This window comes from Coturnix japonica, chromosome 15, assembly GCF_001577835.2.
Source record: "Coturnix japonica isolate 7356 chromosome 15, Coturnix japonica 2.1, whole genome shotgun sequence".
NCBI classification, from domain to species: domain Eukaryota; kingdom Metazoa; phylum Chordata; class Aves; order Galliformes; family Phasianidae; genus Coturnix; species Coturnix japonica.
Window position 1 is genome coordinate 3,147,398 of NC_029530.1, and position 24,396 is coordinate 3,171,793.

Below are 24,396 nucleotides of genomic sequence, written 5' to 3' on the forward strand. Positions count from 1 at the left end.
TTTATGTCAAGTGATAAGATAGCAACTGAACACGACATAAACTACTAATCTCAATGACAACCTCTGTTTCTAAAGAAACCTTTAATCCATCTTCATTTTGAAAAAAACCAATTAAATCAGCCTTTCCTTCACAACTTTCTGCCTGAAAGTCCATGACAAAGCAGCATCCATTTTGTGCAAGGCATGACTGAGAGCACTAAGATGCTAAAGCAAGTTGGGATATACTCTGCACAGATCCGCCTATATAGCTGCAAATGATTGCACTAACGTGGTAATATGTTCAACCACCTGTCAGCCGAGCTGTTCTATCTCAGCAAACCTACACCCTCTTGCACGTTAGCTGAGGGCACCATACTGGAGTCACACACAGCTGGGGGTGATTAACCAACATCACTGGTTACTACCAGTCTGACAAAGGCACGTTACTAAGTCACCGAGTCTCAGTGCAACATATAACCAGCTTTGTTTTATCCGGTGAGAGGAAAAGATAAGAGTAAAGTGAATCATCAAATTACCGAGATAGGAAAACACCACTCTGCTCACCCATGGTCATCAGTGCCACGTCTGCACGGTTATTGACCATCTCCAACACTGTGACCCACCCGCATCCCTGTGCAGCTCATGCCAGAGCTGACTGCTCTGAGAAGAATTTTAACCTAATATCTAACCTTATGAAGAATGTTGAGTTATTAGTGTATTTTAGGCCCTTAGAAGAGCGAGATGCTGCACTAGGATGGCTACATGGACCTGATGAAGAATGTTAATAGTGTATTTTAGGCCCTTGGAGGAGCGAGGTGCTGTGCTAGGATGGCTGCATGGACATTGTTTTAGGCTCTGCAGCTGCTGCTGCATCTCACACTGACCTTGCAGCTGATAGTGAGCACGTCCAAACCAGCAGCCCTTAGGAAACCCACCACCATTAACCAAACAGCAGCAGAAAGTTCCAGCAACCAGCTGACGAGCGCACCTTCATGAGCTACGATCACCCCTGCAGCATGACCTGCCCTAGGCTGAATACAGCCGTATTCATTCATTTTTTCCAGGGTGGTCCCCCATCACGCTGTGAAACAACAGGCAGCCCTCGCACGCTGCGGGCCCCCTATCTCCTCTATCTCCTATGGGCGGCAGCTCGGCGGGGCCGCAGCCATCCATCCACGCGGCTTAGGTGAGACACAACGCCGCCGTGCGCCGCAGCGGGCAATGAATGGCGGCCGGGCTGGGCAACCCTGCGACGGAGGAGACCCGACCCGATCTCCCCCCGATCCCCCCCCTCGCTCCGGGCCGCATGCACTTACTGTATTCTGGCCGCCGTGGTCGCGTTGCCGGTCTGCGCTCGTAGGCACGCTATCAGGAGCAGCCTCATAGCGGCATTTCCTTCCTCTCGCCGTACCGAGGGGCCGTGCTGCGGTCGATGTCTGCCTGCGAGGCTCCTCACCTGCCGGCGGCACGGACACGGACTCGCGGAACCCACGCGGAGCTGGGGCCGCACACCTGCATCAGCCCCGCCCGGCTCGGAGCCCCGCGGGAGCCGGCAGAGCTGCCCCAATAGCAGCACGCCCTGTGCGGGGTGGTGTCACTGCTGCTCTGTCTGCAGGGGCCCCGGGGTCAGAGAGCACGCTGATTATCGGGAAGGGCAAAAGCCAAGGAGAGTCACGACCTCAGCTACAGCAAGCAGTCCAACCAGACTGGTCATGGGTGCTTTCCAGGGATGGAGCATCCACAGCATCTCTGTGCTGCCTCACCACCTTCTGAGTGAAGAATTTCTCCCTTAAACCCACTGTTTTTAATTTAAAATACCCACCCCCAATAGAATTTCTCCCCTTCTTTCCTGTGGGCATCCTTTAAGTACAGGAATGTGACTATGGGGTCTCCCCAGAGCCTTCTTCTGTCTAAATAAACTCCAACTTTCTCAGCTTTTCTTTAGAGAAGCACTCCAGCCCTTGAATCATCTTTGCCTTCAGGGAATCATGGGATGGTTTGGGCTGGAAGGAAACTCAAAGATCACCCTGTTCCAACCCACTGCTGTGGGCAGTGCTGCTCAGCTGGGCACTAAATCAGGCTCCATCCAACTGGCCTCAAACACCCCCAAGGAAGGGGCAAAGAAAGTGCTCAGGACCAAGAAAACCACATCCCAAACTATCAAGCAAGCACTCCAGACAATCCCCAGTAACCAGAAACAGTGAGCAGCCAGGTGGGGCAGCAGGCAGTAACACTGTGGGATCCTATTGGGAAACCAGACTCAGACTGGATTCTGTACCTTGTAAATACACTGACAGCACATGCAGGATCTCCATCACTGTGAGGTAGACAAGAAAGAAGGCTTGACCTAAGAGGAAGCTCACTATTTTGCTTGCATGTTTATAACCTGGACTGCTTCCCTGATGTAATTTACCACGGGGCCACACTGATGCATGTTACCCCATGCAGAATGGGTTAATTTACAGTAGCTCACCAAGAGATCTCTGTTAAGCTGGCTGAGTGTTCCTCACTGCCCTTTGACATGATGTATAACCACCTAAGAGAGCAAACACATTTACTGAGTCATTCCTATGGCATATGTTATTTACAAAGGCCCATCATTAAATGAAAGCATGTGCTTTTACAAGCATCACTTGCTCAATTACCAACGCTGCTCCAGAAGTTTTAACTCATACCTACACACTGGGTTCAACTACACAATGTTGAATCAATCCAGCCATGGGAAGCAGCTTTCCCACTTGGTGCTGGTCAGAATTGCAGCTATAAGTTCCAATGCTGGAAACAGTAATATATTTCAATGGCTTTAGTCCAGTAGAACAAAAGCATATTTCAGTGTTCCATTTAAAGCCCAAAAGGTCATTCTCAGCCTGAGCTATCACACAAGACAACATTCAAAGCTATATAATCTGCTGCAGCCTCCACCTAATGACTCCTTTACCTTGAAGCACCTCAATGAGAGCTGCAAGGTAGAACCGTGAGGGAGAAGAAGCCGACACGTATCCAAAGGTACAACTGGACCAGATGGGACTCAATCACAGAATGACCCAGGTTGGAAGGGAACCTTGTAGTTCCAACCCCCCTGCCTGGCAGGGCCACCAAACATACACCTTTACTAGATCAGGTTGCCCATGGCCCCATCCAACCTGGCCTTGAACACCTCCAAGTTCGGGGCATCCACAACCTCCCTGTGCAGCCTGTTCCAGGACCAAACCACTCTCCTAGTAAAGAACTTCCCCCTAACATCCAACCTAAATCTTCCCTCTTTTAACTTCAAACCGTTTCCCCGTGTCCTGCTATTGTCAGCCCTTTCCAAGAGTTTACTCCCCTCCTTGGAGTTAGTCCCCTTCAGGTATTGAAAGTCTGCAATGAGGTCACCCCGCAACCTTCTCTCCTCTAGGCTGATCCTGTACTGAGGATCAAAGCGGAACCCACTCCCCTCACTGGGCAGCGTAAGAGAGCCCAGCTCCGCCCCTTCCTGGGCCTGCCCCTCCTGCACCGCCATTCCCGGACGCTCTCCTCCATGTGACGGCTCGGCCTATTGAGTGACATCGTACTCACCCAATGGCCTTACGCCGCTCCCACTCGCAGGCGGGTCGGGCCGGGCCCCGCCGTGCGGCCGCGGTGAAGTTACCTCCGGGCGGGGGCCGGGAATCGGCGGCTCCGCTGCCGGGAGGTGCTGCCATGGAGGAAGGCGAGCCGAGCGAGCGCAGCCCTTTGCTGGGCAGCGGGGAGCGGGGACGATTGGCGATCGACGCCTTCCACGGTCGGCGTTTGGCCTGCGCTGCCGTGCTGCTGGCCGAGCTGCTGGAGAGAGTGGCCTTCTACGGCATCACATCCAACCTGGTGCTGTTTCTCAACGGGCCTCCCTACGACTGGGAGGGCGCCCAGGCCAGCCAGGCCCTGCTGCTCTTTATGGGCATCACCTACTTGGTGTCGCCGTTTGGTGGCTGGTTGGCCGATGCTCTGCTGGGCAAATTCGGCACCATCCTGCTCAGCATGGCTCTCTACCTGCTGGGCATGCTGGCTTTCCCCGTCATCGCCGCTCCGCACACTCGTCAGGGTCTCTGCGGTGACATCCCCTTGTTCCCCGTAGAGAACTGCTCTTCTCCGGCCACCAACGCCACTCCGGTGCCGTGCTCCCAGGTTGGAGCCACCCGTTACTGCGCAGCAGCCACCTTCGTGGGATTGGTGCTGGTGGGGCTGGGAGTCGGGTCGGTCAAAGCCAACATCACCCCGTTTGGGGCAGATCAGGTCAAGTATTGCTTGGTGGTTGCCACGGCGCTCGGTGGTGCTGGTGTGGCCCAGGGGATGGGTGTCAGTGGGGTGGACAGTGTGCCAACTGCTCACATTGGTGCTTGGAGGGACTCACAGCTTTCAGCTTCATCTCCTGTGTGATTCAGGATGCTGAGCTGTGCCCTGTTAGCTGGGGTTTTGGAGTGTGCACCATGCCTGATCTTCTTACAGCTTCTGGCTTTTATGCAGCCCGGGGACCTAAATCTGGCTGGGGGTGTCACCACGCTGAGGAGTTGAATTGGGTTCTTGGTAGCCGTGGAGTAGATTATCAGCTGTCTTACTTGGTGGAGTTTGTGTTAATATGACCTCAGATCTCAATCTGGTGGAATACCTAATATACATTTTAGCTTTGATAAGAGTAGCATCTGTCTTCTGGGGGAACGCTCCGAGGCCTTTATCATCCTAATGTGATGAATGAAGGATAGAGAACAGGCGTTGTTTAACTGTAAGGTATTACAGTACTGTGCCCTGCAGTTGGATTTTTGTACAGGCTGATGCTGTTCCAGACGACCGGTGGGAGTGTGATCTCAGAGCAGCAAGTTCTCATAAGGACATGTTATGTCCAATGGTCATGTTGAGATCCAGTTCAGTGATATCATTCATAGGGTCATCGCTGCAGAAGCAAGTGACTTTACAGGAAGTATTTGACAAATAGCTCATAGCTCAGTATGGTCTGGAATGCACTGTTCCATGTGTTTTGTTGGTTTTTTCTTGTAGTCTTGTGCTAAGGTAGGATGCTGACTGTGAGGAACTCACATTTAATTCTTGCTTTACAAATTGAGAATTTCAGATTCTTAGATATTGAGCAGCTTTCCTAACAAATCCATTCTAGGTTCTGAAGAGGGGAACGTATCTCCAACCCAGCTTACTGGTCCATTGAGTGCTACCTGCTTCAACAGGCAAAAGTACCATGAAATTGTTTGTGAGAGGTTAGGATCTACTGCAATCTTGCCAAGTGTCCCTCTATTCCCTATTGTGCAGTTTACGTTTCTCATTCTTGGGCATTTCACATATTATAGATTCTGGAGTTGAAGGCAGTATATAAATGTAAAACGTTATTATAGACTGGGATCGTATGTCTCCAGTGTATCAGCTCTGTTTAAACCAGCACGAGCCCATCAAGTGAAATAGCTTTAATATGACTTTATCTTATAAGGTGTTTTTCAAAACTGACTTCTTATCCTCAGGACACTTTATGACCATTAAATGTAAGAGATAAATAATGGCAGGGAGAGAGCAAAAGAAGAACCATTGCCAGTGGAAACGTAGCTGCTGAAGCTGGAGTTGTTATGTTTATTTTTTGGCTTTTCTCTCAGGATTTCAGTGAAAGCAGTTTTTGGCAAAGGTGTGCAGGTAATTCCCAGTGATTTATGTGGGATGAAGCACAAGAAATATTCCTGCTGGTTCATAATCACTGCTGTTCTGCTGAGGACCAATTTTTTCTCCTCTGTTTCTCTAGCTTATGTGTTAAATGTGTGCCAGTGTACCATTTACCTCATGGTGCAGTTCTGGGCCTTATGAGTGGCTTCTCCCCACATGGTAATATAGCAAACAGCTGGATACAAAGGTATTGATTGCTAAGAATAAAGGCGCTGCTTTTTTTCCCCCAGAAGCTGTAGACTGTTCCAATGCTTGTATCTAAATCTGAGCTGATGCTTCTCAGAATATAAGCATGTGCTTATAAGCATGTGATGTGTATAACCTGGCAGTTTCCAGTTCCCCTTTTGGGTAGGAGTGTTTTGCACTCACTTCCTGTTCTATGCAGCAGTTCATGACTTTTTAGAGTTGGGAAACAATGTGACTGTCCCTGGTTGTTGTGAATCTGAAGCCAAAAATCAGTAGTAGATGACTGGTGTCTAATGTTGGCATTGAAAAACGCCAGGAGAGGGGTAATTCAGTAACTGATCATCTTTCTTCTAAGTCAGAATGAGGTCTGATAGGAATGTCAGTGGCAGCTGTGCCATAGAGGTTGCTGTCAGTCACATATTTTGTAATGACCACTTTCACAGAGTGCTGTAGCTAAAGAACTAGTTGTTCTCTTGGTTTGAGCTGTGTTTAGCATTTTAGTCATGACTATTAGGTGCTAACTTCATATCCTAAGCAGGCCTAGACTATTGCAGGGCAGGGTTACAGGCTGTACTGAAAGTGGTTGTAAATAACCTTATTATTGCACAGCTCCTATAACACAGCGTTACAGGCACTTGGGATTCTTTAGCATGAGAACTGTGGTGGTAATTGCATCTCATCTGACCATAATCGGTGTAATATAAGTGTTTTGTGTTCAAAATCTTGGCTCTGAGAAGCATTCCTTACTGTTTTGAAATCCAGTGCTGTCTAGGTCCAATTATAACACTCAGCATGCCGTATTGATTTTCTTTCTGCATTTGGATTAGCTACATGTAAAGGATAGTTATCAGATATATCAAGAAAATGACCGTTTGGACAGCAGAAATTTCAAGGCTTAGGCTAAACTTTCTTTTGCAAAAGTTATGTTCGATGTGTTGAGAACAGCAAAACAGTTTTATTTCCCCTTTAGAGGCCCACCTCAGTGCAGGCAGCAAGGGCAGCTGGTCAACGATTGACAATGCAGCTGTGACCAGAACACTTACAGTTACTCATTTTCTGTTATTCTTTGGGTTTGGGGTTTTTTTGTTGTTGTTACCTTCAGCAATCACATTGTGGGCATTAGATATGGCTGTTATTCCTTTGAGCTGGGGCACCTTTGAAATGGTTGTAGTACATTTAGTGCTTTTTAGGCATTGCTGAGGATTTAAAGCTTTTCTGCTGTGATGGGGTCAAAAAGGTTAAATATACCTATTTTGACTTTCAGCATAGGGATATGGGACCAACTTGCAGGACAGGTTTGATCCAGGACACACATCATTCTGGTGCCCCGTGTGTGCATCGCTTTCCTGCTGCAGCTGAAGGGAAGACATTAAGAATATAATGAAGCTGGTGGTGTTGGTACCACAAGGACAGTGCTGCTGTGCACGAGCACCAAGGAAAATAAGCAGAGGGAAGGGCAGATTCTTCTTTCTGCTTGGATGATTGAAAATAATGCAGGCAAGCATAAAGGGAAAAAGAATTCCTGCAATTTTGGGAAAAATGCTTGTCCTTGCTAAATGAAAATGAACTTCAATATGTTTTTCTTCTTGACCATGTATTAAAATGTATCGCCTACAGTATTAGTAACAGAAGAGAGAAACAAATATTTATTGTTCATTCAGTGAACACTTAAGAGAACAAATCTATCTTGTGCTGTCACGGAGTTCAGGTAATAGCCAACAGGGGAAAGCAGGATGTGAACTCTTTTCTTTGGAGGTCTGTGGTATATCTATGTTCTTTTTTGGTGACTATCTCAGAAAGGATCCTGGAGAAGGTCAGGGAAGTTCCAGGGAAGAGCCACAGTCACGGTCAGTGATTTCTGTGCAAGGAACCGTGCAGAAGTCTATAACTTCCTAGAACTACCTCAGAAAAGGTAGCTAAAAGGAGGATATAAGCAATTTATGAAAATGAAAGGGGTAGAAATAGATCAGCGGTGGGATAAATCTCAGCGAGCTCCCTTCTGGAGGTAGGGAACACAAGCAAGGCTAGTATGAGGCAGGTTCAGCATGGATAAATGATGATGTTTGCAGCACGTAATTACATGGTGATCTCTTTGCCACAAGCTGTTATGGATTCTAAGAGCTGACCTGGGTTCAGGGGGCAGGCTGGACAAGTTCAACAGGGGGGAAAATTCAGCTGCAGGTCATTAAGTAGATGGAGGCTATACTTGGTTTGGCAAATTTGTCAGGAGCTCCAACTTGGAGGCTGGGATAATACTTGATAGAAATCCCATGCTGTGCTTTGCCTGTTTTTATATTGTACCAAAGCTTGCTTTCACATCTTTGTTTGTCCTTGTGTAGCCATAAGAAAGGTCATTTGTGAGAGAGGATGGGAAGTCTTTTTCTTTTTTTTTGCAGGAAGTGTAAGAGAACTGAGACTTTATCATGAAGAAATTAAAACCTTTGTCAAAAAGGTTGATAATTCATTACCCAAGTTGGAGCACTTTCTATGATGTAATTCTTTGCTAATACCTTCTGTCACGTGGGATCTGGGAGAAATACCTAGTTTAATATACTGCTACACTTGATGACCCTTTAGATGAAGGAATAGGTACCAAACTAACACTGGAGAAGGGGAATTTCTAAGTTGCAGGCTCTGAGATTGTATTTGACTTGCATACTTCAGTGCCTAGCAATGCTGTGAACCATGCATAGGAATAAGTGCTTTAATATTTCTTTTGTTCAGTTTGCTTAAATGATACAGTAAGGTTTCTGCACCACTGAGAAAGTTGAAGCTATAAATCAGAGCTGGCAACGTTAAAAACGTGTTTCAAGACCTAGTTTGTTTTCTGTATTGCAAACTAAACGCAAATCTTTTCAAGATATGGCAAAATAAGGAAGGGAAACTTGAAATTAGAAGTCATCAACAAGTGACTCAGCAAGCCCAGTGCATGGTACCTAATGGTCAATGCTAATGGCCTTTCAGTCATAAAACGGTGACAAATATGGTGTGATGGAATCTTTTGTAGACAAGTTGATCTTTTTTAATGTATTACACATTTTAACTTGCATAATTTCTCTTACATCACAACTTATGAGTTGCGCTGAGTTCTTGTGACTAAATCACATGGGGCGACTTATGGTAGGCAACAGAGAATAAAGAGTGATGGTAAAAACTGTGCAGGATGATTCTGTAAGGTAGAGATGTCTTATTTATGTTTGAGAAACGCTTCAAGCCGAAAAAGAACACCGTGACCTGGGCTGAATTGATAGAAGGGAAGGTATTTAATGGGGTTTTCACTGCCTGAAATCTCAGGCAATCTGATTTAATAAACACTCTTAATTTCCTTCAGAAATTGAACAACTTGTTTTTAATTTTTTCCAGGTCAAAGATCGAGGTCCAGAAGCCACAAGAAGATTTTTTAATTGGTTTTATTGGAGCATTAATTTGGGAGCTATTCTCTCTCTGGGAGGAATTGCTTACATTCAGCAGAATGTGAGCTTCGTAATTGGATATAGTATCCCAACAGTTTGCATTGGAATTTCATTCATGGTTTTCTTATGTGGTCAGAGTTTCTTCATCACAAAGCCACCTGATGGTAGTGCCTTCACTGACATGTTTAAAATTCTCGCATATTCGTGTTGCTCAAGAAAAAGACATATGGAACATTCAACTAATAGGTTTGTAACAAGCTCTTTGGTATAGTCTGAATTACAGTGAATCAGCTTAAGAACTGAAACTAACTTGCACAGGCTAGCTGGAAGTAAGTCAGGAGAGATTACACTAGAATGTGCAACTTTGCTTGAGAACTGTTGCTGAGAAATTTGGTTCCTGGGGATTGCATTGTGGAATCACTGGGATGAAAGAGAGATGTGTTCTGAGATCATTGAATCTCCATGCTGCAATGTCAAGTCTGCCATTTTCAACTGAGTCACTGAAAGTGTAATATTACCCAACTTTGCTGCTTCTAAACATTAGTGAATGTCTTGAACTGCCTAGATACGTTTATGGGGCACTGCCTGATTTTAAAAACACTACTATCTACATTCAGTCGTTTCTTATGCGGTTTGTTGGGTAGCTGAAATGTATACTGGCTTTTTGCTTTCCAAGTGGTTATTTCACTCTTAAGAGATGACCATGGCATACTGGTGGCTGAATTAGGTCACTGATGATAACATATGCAAGGTGCCTTTACAGTAATGGATTTCATGTATTCATTTTGTAAGGCAATTCAGTGAGTCAGAGTAACACATTTTGTGGTACTGTTTGTGGTACTGTTAAGTTCTGCATATTGCAGCCCCTTGTATTTATAGGGAGGAGAAAAAGGAAATCTTTATAACAAATATCTCACCTTGTGCTTTTATGTGCTACTGATCCATTCTGGTCTAGTTAATTTGTTGTTAAGAATAACTTATTCTGGAAATCATGAGTTTTCTTTTATAATGAAAGATAGTGTTACAAGATAACTAGACAAGTCAGGTATTGTTATTAACCAAACCTCTATGTGATCTTTTCTGTAGTGAAGGCCAGGGAGTCCTTCAGCAGCCTCGTAAGCAGAGCCTGTTTGAGATGGCTAAGCTGTCACGTGGAGGCCCATTCAGAGAAGATAAAGTTGAAGATGTGAAAGCTCTCGTGAAGATTATCCCTGTCTTTTTAGCTTTAATACCTTACTGGACAGTGTATTTTCAAGTGAGTAGTTTCAAATAGTTATGCACTCTTTGTCATGTGTAAAAACAACAATATCAAATGTAAAGGCCATAACTGCATTTGAAAGATCTGGAGCCATATTGTCAACATGTAGTTCTGAGCCCAGGCTGTTTGGAGGAAGTACACAAAGCTTGGTTTTTAGTGGGGAAGGGATGACATACTGTTCTATAAAGTTTATTTACAGTTACCATTTAGTAGCTGTGATTCTAGAGAAGCCGAGTATTGAACAGGATTCTTCAGAACTCCAGTATTGACTGCATGCCTTGTTTAATACCCATGTGTTCAATAATGTTAAGTACTTTTGTTTTTCATGCCTAGAGCTGCATCACATACTATTGTGATAGCAAAAATAATACTGCAGGATGCTAGCTGTTTTTACATTTTTGCTTTGTTGGATAAAATTACTGGGGAAAGCTGAATCAACTTACCAGTATGCCAGTGTATCTAATTTCATATATCTTCTGGGCACTCTTCCCTGTATATGAAGAATTTTCAGTCTTTCCCCTTGGAACTGAGAAATGAAAAGCAGTTAGTGGGAATGCTTTATAATTAAAATGTTTCAGAGCTATACAAATGAATGCATCTTAAATATTGCACCTTTTCATCTTGCAGTTGATTCACACAGGTCAGGGTCAGCGGACTGGATTGCATTTTTAATGAATTATTTTCTAGTTCTTCTTCTTTAGTGTGATGAATTGGGTTGACACATACTGGGGAGAAATTTGGAGTAATTGTATTTCAATTGTGTTCAAAAATCACATGCATGATTCTTCATGCACTTAGTAAAATTAATTTGATGGCTTAAAAACAGTTCATGATGTTCTAACAGTAGTTGTTGGTTTCTTAAGTGAGCAATTTACTTTTGGTGTAATCTTTGTTAGTTATTAATAAAGTAAAATAGTGTGAGGTAGACTTGTCCAAATAACCTCAACTCATCTTCCCTAATACTAGATGCAGACAACATATGTATTGCAGAGTCTTCATCTGAAAATTCCTGAAATAGCAAATGACACCAACTCAGTTCATACGGTAAGTAGGGCACAACAAGTGAGAAGTATTCTTTCTTTAGTGGAAACACAAAAGAAATTTGTACCAGAAAGTATAGAAAATTAAGGAAATGATTAAAGGGAATCAACAGCCATAAAGAGGGGGCATTTAAAAGTGAGAACTGCATGTGTTACATTGATGTGGGCATATGTTCTAGTATATGGAGATCACACAGTGGATGTGAGCACAGTGAAGTGTTGGGGAGCCATTTCAAGAGTGGTGACAATGATGTGAGAAAGCAGGCCATGTTCTGGATGGCCACGCACAGTTGTTACACCACAAGATGAAGAGCATTTCTATCAGCTCATCTGCACAGATCAGCTAATGGTCGTGGCTATGGTGAAAAATAGTATTTTTTAGATGAGAATTTGTTCTATTAAACAGTATCATTGTGCTCTGTTGTAGTTTGCATGGAAATAACTAGGCGGCATTAATTTTAGAGCAACCTATGTGTATTGTTTAATAAATATAACAAAATACACAAGAGAAACTGGAAAAAAACCTTCAATCTCAGTATTTCATGAAAAATATTTTCTTTCTTATATAATGGAAGAAAAATACAACCCTTAAGCACAAAATTCCTAACTTCAGTCATCTGTTCTTTTAGTTTCCAGCAGCCTGGTTGACTATGTTTGATGCAGTGCTTATTCTTATCCTAATACCCTTAAAAGATAAATTAGTGGACCCTGTTTTGAAGAGAAATGGCTTGCTCCCATCGTCACTGAAGAGAATTGCAGTTGGGATGTTTTTTGTGATGTGCTCAGCATTTGCTGCAGGTAAGAAAGCAACTTGAAAGTCTACTTACGTAGTTGCTTAGCAATTTGAAATAGACTTTCAAAACCTTTAATTCAAGATTATTCAAGACTCTTCTTCATGGGGCAGCTGGAACACAACCACATGGATGTGTTTCCTACAATGGAGGACATCTTATTCAGATATAACTAGTCTGGTTTGAATTTTTCCAATAAAATAGGAGTATTTTTTCCTGCCTGAAATAGACTTAGAATATACCTTTTAAGATCAACTTGCAAGTTAAGCTTTTCTGGGTAAAAGGTTTATATATTCATTTAATTAACTGCCAGCAATACGTTCTAGTATGCTTGATTCAGGAAACTATTTATCTTCAACCATATTTTCATAACAGATGCCTTATCTTCACTGATCAGTGCTTGGCTGAACAATGTGTTTAGCATTTGGATTTGAGGCCCTTAGTACTCCTAGTATAACCTTTATTATATTATGGAAGACTGTGATCTGATTTATTACTTGTTTATTTTGAAGTTGAACATTTATCCTGAAAAAAAAAGAAGTCAAGAAATTAAGTATGCTCCTTCATGCAGTCTGACTTTTGAGTTTAAAAGAATTGAATTTCTACCTAAAAATCCTTTCCCTTTATCTGAAATAATAACTTAAGTTACTGCTGAACAAGAGTTTCTTCTCCCCACTATGGCTTTTTTTCCCTCCTCCCTTACCTTAATGTTCCCTAATGTTTGGGAATTACTGTAGTGTAAAATAGCTTAGCTATAGCATGAAAGGAAAAAGATGGCATCTCTGTTCAAATCATAAATCAGCTGCTTTTGAGATGATTTAAAGCTGTTAAACACTGCTGATGTGGAACTGAACATCTCTGAGCAATGCTTCATAGAATGAATAGCCTTCACCCAATATCGCTGTAATGAACATATTGATAAAGCATTATAGCATTAAATAAATTAATTTTAGCAGTTGTAATCTCCTATATTTTAGGAAAAGGGACACTTTAAATGGCTATTAAGGTTTCCTTCAATGAGAGAGATAATTACCTTATTAGGCGAAGGTCACTTTGTATGTGGGCGAGTAAAGTTCTCTTAGCAAAGTCATTTAAACTTAAAATAAGAATGTTTCTCTTATTCTGTTACACAGGGTACTGCTACCAGCAAAAGAAGGTGATGTAAAACAGTTAAATGTCAACTCCTTAAATAGAACCTGCTGGCTCACATAGAACTGAACTCAAAAACAGCAATATCAGTATTAGTACTGGGGGGGGGCTGAAGCATATTGAGCATGGATTGCTAAGTTGGGGAATGATTTCATGCAGCAGAATCCTTAATTCCATATGCTTTCTGTTCCAGTCACCTACAGATGTGATGCACAATTCTGTTGGTTTGATTACCTGCAATCTGGGTGGAAAGTTGAACCTTTTAGAATAATTTGGCATCTATTCACCATAATGTGAATTTGAGTGCTTCCATTGTAGGAGGTTGAGGCACAGGGGACTCTGTTTAATGTGGGGGGAAGGCTTCTGTTGTCTCTGGTTCATAAACTTCTTTTTATTTTCTCATTAAACTGTATTTATAGAAGCCATATTTTAATGTTTCTAAAATACAACAGTGCTTCCCACAGCTTCTGCCTTAGAGGAAATGATTTCAATTTTGAACACTTGAGGATGCTAATATCTTAGCTTGAAGTCCTGCGAAAGTATACTAATGATTAGTTTGGGCCATGTTTCCATTTTAACTTGCTTATCTAACTGGCATTAGTTCTGGACAGTATTATGGCTTCCTATTAGGTGCTCAGATTGTATTAAATACCTTATAAATTGTGTGAGACTACAGCTGATGAGACATAGCAAACATTTGCTGCGCTTCATGCATTTTACAATGCATTCTGAGCAGCAGGATTTGAGGTTATTCAGCTGGAAAATCTACTTCATTTATAGAGTTTAAACAATTATTTCAAGAATTTAAGATTCTTTTAACTACAAATAAAGTAAGATTAAACTTGAAGCTTGCCTCTCAAAGACTAAGAAAGAATCAATGGATTCTAGATTCTGAAGCAGTCAGCTTTTGAAGACTTATTGCAGTCTGGTATAATGTAGTTACACTCCTGTGTTGCTAAACACGTCCTAAACTTCTTATGATGTGAAGAATGTCAAACACAATAAGGATCTCAAGCTGCTTTGAAGAACAATAACTTTCTACTGAATATATATGAGGAAATTATGCACAAGTTCTTAGCTGAATCTGCTGCTTTGTTAATGCTCTAAGTTCCATTCTAAGCTGTCGGCTACATTAAAAACAAAGCATCAAGATACCCTGCTTTATTTTAATTACCTCGTCTTCTCATGGTTCAGAGGGCACTGAATTAACTGAAGAGCTAAAGGAAGATACCTTTAAAAAGGTGTCAAAGTGATCACCTGGGAAGAAATGCAGAAGGCAGAGAAAGCATGATGGCCTAGCGCTAAGCAGTACTGAGTTCAGAACAGTCGTCCCCTCAGAAACAGATGGTATGAAAGAAATCACTCTTTATAGCATTATTTTAGTCATTCTAATAAGTAAATTAGTTCCAGGTTCACCAGCACCATGCAATACTGCAAAGGAGTAGTTTATGAAAATATCTTTAAAAAAGGAAAGCAATGACAAAAAGCCACACATCCTCTAAAAGAGAAACAAACCAAATTCCTTGTGAGAAAGGTCTTATCAGTTAATCCATCTGGCAAAAGGTCAAGTATTTTTATAATTATTGCTACTGAATGGGGATATAACTGCTGTAATTCTCTGGCAGAGGAACTATGCTCATTGAAGTAACAATAATGAGTAGTCTGTAGTGATTTCTGTTCAGAAGAGGAAATGCATACTCCTATTTCATGAATTGTAATTGTTGTGCAAGACTGAACCCTTATTTGATTCTTAATTCCTCTTAATTCTGAAGTATGTTGTTTTTTTTTTCCCTCTTCCACTCTGTGTAGGAATTCTAGAAAGTAACAGACTGAAAATTGTAAAGGTTAAAACAATCAATCAGACAATTGGAAATGTTACATACCATGCTGCAGATCTGCCAATATGGTGGCAGATTCCTCAGTACGTGCTCATCGGATTCAGTGAAATATTTGCAAGTATAGCAGGTAAGAAATACTTTCTTCTCTATCATAAATGATGGGTTCTTAGAAAATACTTCCTTCTCAAGTCATTATAAACGAGCACTGATGTCCTCAAATGCAATATTATGCTGTATAACTTAATTGCTTCCTTTCCCATTGTGTGTTGTTTTTCCCATTTGAAAATTGGCTTTATAAGAAGTCTTCAAAGAACTGAATTTCAGGAAGAGCAGCATTAGAATGTTTGTCTGCTATTCAGTTAGCATGGGATACGTGCAAGCCCTAACGGTAAACAAGATAGTCTTTCAACAGTGTATTTTAAAGAGTAGATTTAATGCTGTATTATTTCCTCTGAATCCTCCTCTGAGTTGCAAATAGAATTTGTTTTATAACTTCTCTGCTTAGAAACCGAGCTCACAATTCAGATCATCAATTAGTGTGCATAATCATCCATTCTGAGGGCAAAAGGAAGGAACCTCTTTCAATGAAGATTTATTCCCAGTTTAAATTCATGTTGCTTGAGTTTCTACAGCTGTATGATAAGAAAAGTTATGTGACAATAAACAAAAAATAGTTTGTTTTAAATTAAGCCAAAGTGAAATGGGAGGATAGGGTGAAAGGGGTATAATGTCTTATTTTCTAACCTGTTTTGTATTTGTACATGGCTAGTTAGCACAAAGAAAGCACAGCCAACTTATCCATTATCACTGGGGTGGCTAATGCTGCCTTACTGCAATTAGACAAAATGTTATGCTTAGTACAGCATTTACGTATCTAGTGCTTGGGAAAATGCTTACTGACTAATAATAGAAAATGTTCTTGATCACAAAACTAGTTATTTTGATGCTACTTCAGTAGAATTGCAGCACTACCTGATGTAATACACTGGTAGCTCCAATGACTTCATTTTAAAATCTCCTGTTACCTGCTTAATTAGTTACTTATTAATATGTTGTAGTACTGTTTCAGAGTATTGAACTTAAAAAATCTTCTGTTCAGACTGGCTTTCTGCATAGTTCTTTCCCTTAGCTTGCTTAGAACAGTTTCCTGGTCTCATTCTCCCTGTAGGTGTTTACTTTCATTCCTCACACTGGGCAAGCACAGTGAGTAAGACAAGATTGCCCGATTCTGTAAGGTCTTGCTGGCAGTGGCCCCAGCTGTCACATGTTCTGTGGGGGGATAACTTCTACTCTATCAGGTTTCTAGTTATGTGTAGTTGACTGTCATCACAGCTGTTGGGAAATGAAACAAAGTGCCTGGGTTTCTTTGCAAGGAGAAAAAAATGTGGCTTTCATGGGTTGGGGGTTCATTCTCCTATTTCAATTTCTGAAACAGCTTTATATGTTTATCTGCACAGGTTTCTGGTAAGTTTTATTCCAACTTAATAAAAACTGCTTCAACATATTCCACATTTAGCAGATTTGGAACATGCTTGTCTCCATACCCCACAGTGATGTGCAGTCAAGCCCTCCCTTTCCTTCAGCACTAGGAAGGCGTGGGGAGAGTTCAGTATCTTTAAAGCACACTAAGACCTCAGATGCTAAACACCATAGATTCTTAAATGGAAAGTATGATTTGGTAGCACGGTATCCTCTGCAAGAGATCACAGCTGCATAGCAACTGCTGTCCTCTATTACATTGTGCTTCAGCATGTATGAACAGTAGCCATCACAAATCCAAAACCTGAAGACAGAAGTCATGTTTAATCAAATTACTTAGTGCAACTGAGGCTATATTTAGCTTTAATCAAGAGTAAAATTGTTTAGCTTTAGTTACAACTTCAGGGACTGTGCCAATTAAATTGGAACTCAGATAAGCAGATGATTCATTGTAATGCCAGTATTCATGCAAATATAAGTTTCTTCTTACATGCTGTTTCTCCTTTCTATCAGTGCCCTGCTAGTTGAGCTCCAATTTAAGGACTGGCTTAGTGGTATTTCTGTTTTTTTCAACTGCTTTAGTGGATTTCTTTGTGAAAAGCAAAGACTTTAAGGCATACATTATTCTTATGAGAATACCCTGCTGTTTTTCTGCTCTTGCTGCATCTGTTTTAACAGCTTTGTAACTTCAAAAACTGTTATTTGGTCAATGTTAAAAAAAAAATGTAAATGCTTCTCTTTGAACCAAAAATTCCATACAGATCTTAATTGCTTTTGTACTACACTTTCATTTGGCTTGTTTTACAGAGCTTTTTTTCCCCTGCTTTCTGATTGTTATCTAAACTGAATTCCCAGTATCTTTAAGAAAGCCCCTCAAGACTTTAATAGAACATGCTTTACCAATTTGATACTCAAAGTTGATAAAAGCTTCTCTTTTGCCCACAACCCACAAAACAAAACTGTTAATGGTCACAAAACCATCTTAATTTGAAAATATTTACTGCAAATAAAAGGGGGCTAAAGATCATAAGAGCAGAAACATAGGATTGGTAGCTGTTGGTTTTTTGTTTACTGTAAAACTAAACATATTCTTATTAAGTCACAGTAGTTACACTTGATTTGCTTTTAAAAGATGACACACATTGCATTAATGTTTTGTATTATTCTGTCAGTCCTCTTAAAGCACTCTTATTTAGCTGGGAATCATCATCTCACCTGACAACACCAACTAGAGGGTTTAATATCAAAAGTGATTGTTTGAGCTAGCGTGAAATTGTTATCACTGGCTGCCAGCAGGCAAGAGCATCTCTGAAGGCAAAGAAAAGATTCTGTATTCTTCATGCTAGATTAAATTCTAGGTTTGTTGGAAACATTATTCAAGTTTAAAGATATGCTTTCCCCCCAAAAAAAAGGGATAGTGTTGTACACATTCTGGATTTTTGTTCTGAATGTTAAGATTTCTCCACCAACCCAGTCTATATGTGTAATGAACAGGAGAAGAAATGGCCTGCACTCTTCCACATGATGTTCCTGAGCCTATCTTGTGCACTATACACAGAACCCTGGGGACCAAAATATGAATGATACTCCTAACATTTGTAGCAACTATGATTACAACAGGTTGAAGAATAAGCTACTGCATCCCAAGAGTAGAATGCTTGATTTTTAGTCTGGTGGGCCAGGTAAATAGTTCTTGAAAAGCCTGCACTGTTATTACTAGCAGCAAAAGGAAAACTGACTTTTTAATTCTCAGAATAAGAGGTTTTTGTGACTCGCTCCTTCTCTGTAGCAATTCTCTCATTGTGGTTTGAATTTACAGGAACTTACATAGCTGAGTTGCGCAAAGGACGTTTCAGTTCCCATCTAGAATCACAGCCAGGTTGCTATTGAGCCACTCAAATGTATTTTGCAAAGGAAAAGAGAAGTGTGTTGGTTATCAGAGATTTCTCAGGTGGCAGTGCAGAATGCTGTTAGACCAGTAAGTGAAAGCACGTAGTTCTGTTTCTCTTTAAAGAGCTCCCTTGCATCATGCAAATTGACCTGTTACACTTGAAGTGTTGAGCCTTTTCTTGAAGAGAAATGCCAGTGTCTATCAATTAACCTCTGTCTGGAGTAGCAGAAGTTAAATTGCAATAATGGTAAAAATAAGCATATGCTTATTATCTGAGACTATTTGTGCTGTTTTCAGGTCTATAACTATAAATCTGGCAAGAGAAGCATTAGATGAGGCAATGGATTCTGTCATTAATTTCAGTATGAAGCAGCCTGTTTTGAAACAAGCCTTTTATCCGTCAGAGGAAGCTCTGTGATTTGACTGTCTCTTGTGAATAATCCCTTTTGACAGGAATATTGCTCTTTTTTTAGAGTTAATAGTGGGCATTAGTCTTTGCAAGGCAGGAAGTTAACCTGTGTGTCCTGTAGGTATTCAATTTCAGTAGCACAGATTGTTTTCAAATTGGTGTTACTGGATTGGGTTCCCCCCCCCCCCCCCCTTAGTTTTCTTGGTTGAAATTGGAATAAGTCTAGCTTAAAGTTGAATTCTCATTTATATAAGCCTTAAAAAGAACATGCATACGAGCAATGGGCTCAGAGCATTCTAAATCAAAGTTAAGTTGCAAATAATTGCTGTCTTCTCAGATACAACTGATTCTTCTGTTAAGATCAGAGATACAGGCAGCGAGCCTATGAGAAATAAATATTCCTGATCAGTGCAAGAGAGACCTTGTTCTTGAGCTCTTTATTCTTATTAAGGAAGGCCACATGCTTTATAAATACTGCACAACATATGAAGTGTGTAGAAAAAGGTGAACACAATTTTCCAGATTAGGCTCAGTTTAATATGTAGCTTAAAGGATAAAATTAGATAGAAAATTGTATAAGCTGCATCAGAAGATTCCTTGGTATTGTACATGTAATGTTAGTGAGACCAAAGAGCTGGTCTCAAATGTCATCTATTTGAGGATTGATACCTGTAATGCCATAACAAGATGGAAAGTACCATGATAATAGCAGGGTAACAAAGTCCTTAGCTACAGCAAATAAGAACAAACCCAGCTGCATCACACACACAGAAACTTGCTGCTTACCTTTAGAAGGCCACAGTTTTGCAAGGGTCTCCAGAAAGATGCTCTCACCTCCACTTCCAGCGCTTAAATGAGGTCTGGGAAGGGTGGTCAATCATTGCTTCAGGCCATGTCTTAGCATTTCCTCTACAATATCTAACATGGTTCATAGTGCAATTAGGGGAGACTAGAAAACAGTAGGAATTCACTGCTTCAGTCTCCTGTGTCTCCCAAAATCTGAGGCTACTTTTGGATGTTCAGCATATCAGAATTAGTATACATCTGTAGCTTCTATAACACTGAACAATGACAAATTACTATGGTTTCTTAAACCTCTCGATAAAATATGTATTTTTTCTTTTAATGCAGGTCTAGAATTTGCATATTCAGCTGCTCCCAAATCAATGCAGAGTGCTATTATGGGGCTGTTTTTTTTCTTTTCGGGGATTGGATCATTTGTTGGATCTGGATTGTTGGCACTGGTGTCTATTAAAGAAATTGGCTGGATGAGTAATCACACCGATTTTGGTAAGTTATCTTCAGCTTATTCATAGTTTACAAAGTCAGATGGTTTCTTGAGAAGCAGCTGATCTTTGTGCATGTAGAACTGTTGAATCTTACTACTTAGAAAATACATACTTGTCTACTGTTATATTAAGGACTACATTTCATCTTGCATATAGGTCTAAACTAATGTGACAGTACAACACAATACATTGTCCTCATGAAAGCATAGGAAACACATGTTTAGTATTTTGTCAAAGTGCCTGAAGTACTGAAAATACTTTCTAGAGATAAGGGGAATAAAATGTACCCAAATCTTTCTTACTGATTATTCAGCTTCTTAGTTTCAGGAGACTTTGTGGCAATTACCATGAGTTAATTTTGCCATTTCTGTCTGCTACCAGTTTTTACTCTTTCTAAATCTAATGGAACTTTTGCTTTATATTGCCAGTTGAAATTAAAAATAATTATTGGCACCAGTAGGTGGCACTTTGGGAATTTCAGAAAATCCTGCCATCATCAATGGTTTAATTAGTTCCAACAGAAGGAAAATGAGAAGTCCTCTAAACGTATGCCAGGCCTTCCGTGTATAAATGGTTTAGAATTGCATTAAAATCAGTATGAGAGAATTTTCTGTTTGATTTGGTTTTACCGATAAGTAATGTTTTCTGGAAGGCATCCTTATTTGATAAGGCATTCTTGGGGAAAAAAAAGCAGAAGATGACAAATAGCTTTGGCTTTATGCAAGTGTCCTCACCAAGGGGAAGTTTAACCACGTCTGGCTCATCAGGGGTGCTTTCCGTGTGTAGCATGTTCTATTGGTACTACTTTTAATCTTTATATCAGGAGAGTAAACAGATCTGCTGCTGCTGTTTGATTTGGTCTAATGCTATTGAAAGCCGTTACCAAATTCTCATAATAAATTTACTTAGGCCTTCAAGAGCAGGAATGGAAGGAGAAGACTTTATTGAATGAAAGACTCCTGATTTTTTTTAATTAGTTGCTATGTAATAACTATAAGCTTGTACACCAAGCTTATGCTATTAGAGCCGAATCACTGTGCCATTTGATGTAACTACCTGCCTCCAAAATCTACTGTCAGATTTTATTCTCTGCTGGCACGTCGGTGTTGATTGCTGCCTTTGAAATGGCTGTTATTTCTCTGACACAAACTTGAGGTTTCATGGGTTTAATATCCCATCTCATAAAGGATAATTACTACTTTTTAACCACATCTGCTCTCGAAGTGGAGATCCGCACATATATATTGTATTTTAAATGTCAAGGAAAGACTTGGTTTAATTTTATCGCATTTTACTAGAAGTTCGTTTAATTGAATCATAAGTTTCAGTAATTAAAGTAATTTAATCAGAACATTTATAGGCACACTGCATGAACAGCTTGTTAGGATGGATCTACACTTCAGTATTTTTACACCTTCTGACCTTTGTGATAATCTTAATGGTCTCATTGGCTGTGGCTCATGTGGCATGTTGGAAATGAGCCACGATATATTTGTTCTAAAAGTACAGCAATAGTGGATATTTCTTAATAGAGGAATAACATTTTAGCAATGAGCTTTCTTAATTTAACATTAATTAATGTGCTATAACTCACTCATTTATAACAACTTTGAGGGACTGTCAAAGGTGAATTGAACCAAAAGGAACCGTGTATCGTTTCATCAGTTCTTAACTTCGCTCCAAAAGAGGGCTGAGATAACCGCTGTCCTACATCTATAGAGCTGCCAAACTTCTTCCCTTGTACCATTCATTTTCTGATTCTTTTTATTTTCATTTGAAATGAGTTGTCTCCTGAAAAAGTGGATGTGATTTCTGTTACTTACATACATAGAAGTCATCACTGAGATTTTCAGCTGCTTTATTCGAGGTCAGCAAAGCATTGCAATTTTGCAGAATGAGATCTACAATGAAGGGGGAAGAATGGGAGATTATTTAAGTTTTAAGATTGGTCTGACTGGTGAATCATGCCTGTTGCTACATATGTACCGTCCTCGTTGGCACAAAGTTCTTACAGTGGTAGGAGTAACTTCCTGCCATTCTTTTTATAAGGGATGTAATGCAGTGAGACTCTACCTCCTTCCTCAGAGACATTACATGGTCTGAGGCACAGAGGCACAGAAGAAAGATTAAGTGTACTTTCCTTTAAAGTTCCATCATTTGTCCTGCATCATTGTGCTGTCAGGTGGAAAGGTGTTGAGGTCTTCCCATGTTTTGCAAGGAAGTCTTCACTACTTAAGCTTGAAGGGATTGATATTTTCACTTGTATATTTATTAATGTTTATTTTTTCCTTTCTATTTTCTTTTCTAGGTAACATTAATGGCTGCCAATTAAATTATTACTTTTTTTTACTGGCTGCCATCCAAGGAGCAACCCTCTTGCTTTTCCTTATTGTTTCTGTGAAATATGATCATCAAAAATCAAAGATGAATGACGTAGCTGCCAATGGAAGGATCTGATGTCTGTCACAGAGCGGATGATTACAGCAGCTCATGCTGAATCTGTGAGATCTTATGTTTTCTCCGGAGAGACTCTTATTAGACTTGCATGTTACAAGAGTTCTCGCCCCTGCCCCTCTCAGTTAACGTGGGTAAGTGCCTTATGTTGGTGGGGCTCATTTCTTGCACTATGTCCTGGCAGAGGACAAACACAAATCTTGGAAGTGTATTAACTCTAGGCATTCAAGTTGCTCTTTGTAATCATGTGATGTTTACTAAACTCTTGAAAGCTGGGGACTTATGCTTGGATATTGAATGCAGCGAGTCACGTGTGGCATGGGTTAGTCCTGAGTGAGGAACTGCTAAGTGAAATATCATGGATCTACAGAAACACTCAGCTGTCTCAAGCCCACACTGAGGATGCATAGGAAAGAAAACATTTCACAAGAACCTGAAGTAGCAGTTGCAAGAACAAACATACGTAAGCCATGAGAGTTGATTTTCTTGGGAGAAGCAGGGACAAATTAAGTTGCAGATCAGCTGTAATTAAAAAAAACGACATTATCATCTTTTGCTGGAAGTGAACTCAGCCATGAAGATCCAAAGTTACAGTCAAGAGAGTCCAAGACTGAAGGCTGAGTTGGCAACGTGCTGACTCTATGTGTTGCAGTAGCTTGGCATGCAGCTGCTCTAAGTTCTGCTGCATAGTAAACATTTGTTGGCAGTGAAATGGTTTTACTTCAGAATTGGTTTTGAGTTTGCATTGGGTGTATTAGGCCAAAATGAAAACATACATCTTTTGACAGGGTATTCTTCAGTCTGTTACTTCCCTAAGGAGTATTTTAAAGGACTGAGATGGAATTCTCAGAAGATGAATGCGCAAGAACGATTTAGAAGCCTTTTGAGCCAGTTCCTTCAGTTCTGTGTCTTAGTTCTGGCTACCATGCTGCAGGGTTTGCATCTTTCAGCAACACATTCCTATAGCAGAGCAAATGGTTTCCCATTTGGCCTCCTGAGTTTGAATCATTTTAACAATGGATTGTGTGCAGGCTGGTATGGAAGATGGTATTTTGCGAAGATTAATGTGGAAAGAAAACAAAAACTCAACTTTTTATTAATATATTGGATTTTATAGTTTCCTTTGCATTTATGTTGTTAAAATGTCCCTTTTGTTTTTGTACATGGGCATCTTTTTAATGAGTTTACAAAATAAAACAAAACTTCCTTGCTGTGACTTTTGACCCTTTGTTTCTAGGTGAATAAAATTATCCTACAACTATTCTGGTTTTTAGCCTTAATTTCCTCAACATACAGTGAGATCCTATTAAGTGTCAATGTGCATTGACATCCCATTCATTTTGTCAGCTCATGTAAGAGTACATGTATTGTCTTTGCCAAGATAAATCAGGGGAAATAACAGAATAGAGTTCTTTCTTGAATAGATACTGTTTCAATTATTCATTATTAAGTGTTTCTTCTGCTGTTAGATATTGTCAGCTCTGGTGTCCCTTCTTAATCCTTTTCCAAGAAGTGAATTTCATCTCACTGTTTTTCTCCAGTCTTCA

General features: G+C 40.6%; 2 protein-coding genes across 3 annotated transcripts in view; one reads left to right on the top strand and one right to left on the bottom strand.

The window, feature by feature from the left end:
- The window catches only part of GLT1D1 (glycosyltransferase 1 domain containing 1), a 36,037-nt gene extending 33,033 nt beyond the window's left edge, over nucleotides 1-3,004 (bottom strand). Inside the window, exon 1 of the mRNA XM_015878380.2 lies at nucleotides 1,296-3,004. Within this exon, the coding sequence (XP_015733866.1) occupies nucleotides 1,296-1,363 (68 nt within the window). The 5' untranslated portion in view covers nucleotides 1,364-3,004. The remainder of the gene's footprint in view (nucleotides 1-1,295) is intronic.
- Nucleotides 3,005-3,480: 476 nt separating this feature from the next.
- Nucleotides 3,481-24,110, top strand: SLC15A4 (solute carrier family 15 member 4). 2 transcript variants are annotated; one of them, XM_032447855.1, is made up of 8 exons: nucleotides 3,481-4,230; nucleotides 9,202-9,497; nucleotides 10,335-10,506; nucleotides 11,476-11,553; nucleotides 12,179-12,347; nucleotides 15,299-15,454; nucleotides 20,238-20,396; nucleotides 22,704-24,110. In XM_032447855.1, the coding sequence occupies exons 1-8, from the start codon at nucleotides 3,541-3,543 to the stop codon at nucleotides 22,850-22,852; spliced, it is 1,869 nt and encodes a 622-aa protein (XP_032303746.1). In that variant the 5' UTR covers nucleotides 3,481-3,540; the 3' UTR covers nucleotides 22,853-24,110. The 2 variants fall into 2 exon arrangements, with proteins under 2 accessions (XP_032303746.1, XP_015733854.1); XM_015878368.2 differs by having other exon boundaries at nucleotides 3,541-4,230; nucleotides 10,338-10,506.
- The last annotated feature ends 286 nt before the right edge of the window (nucleotides 24,111-24,396 follow it).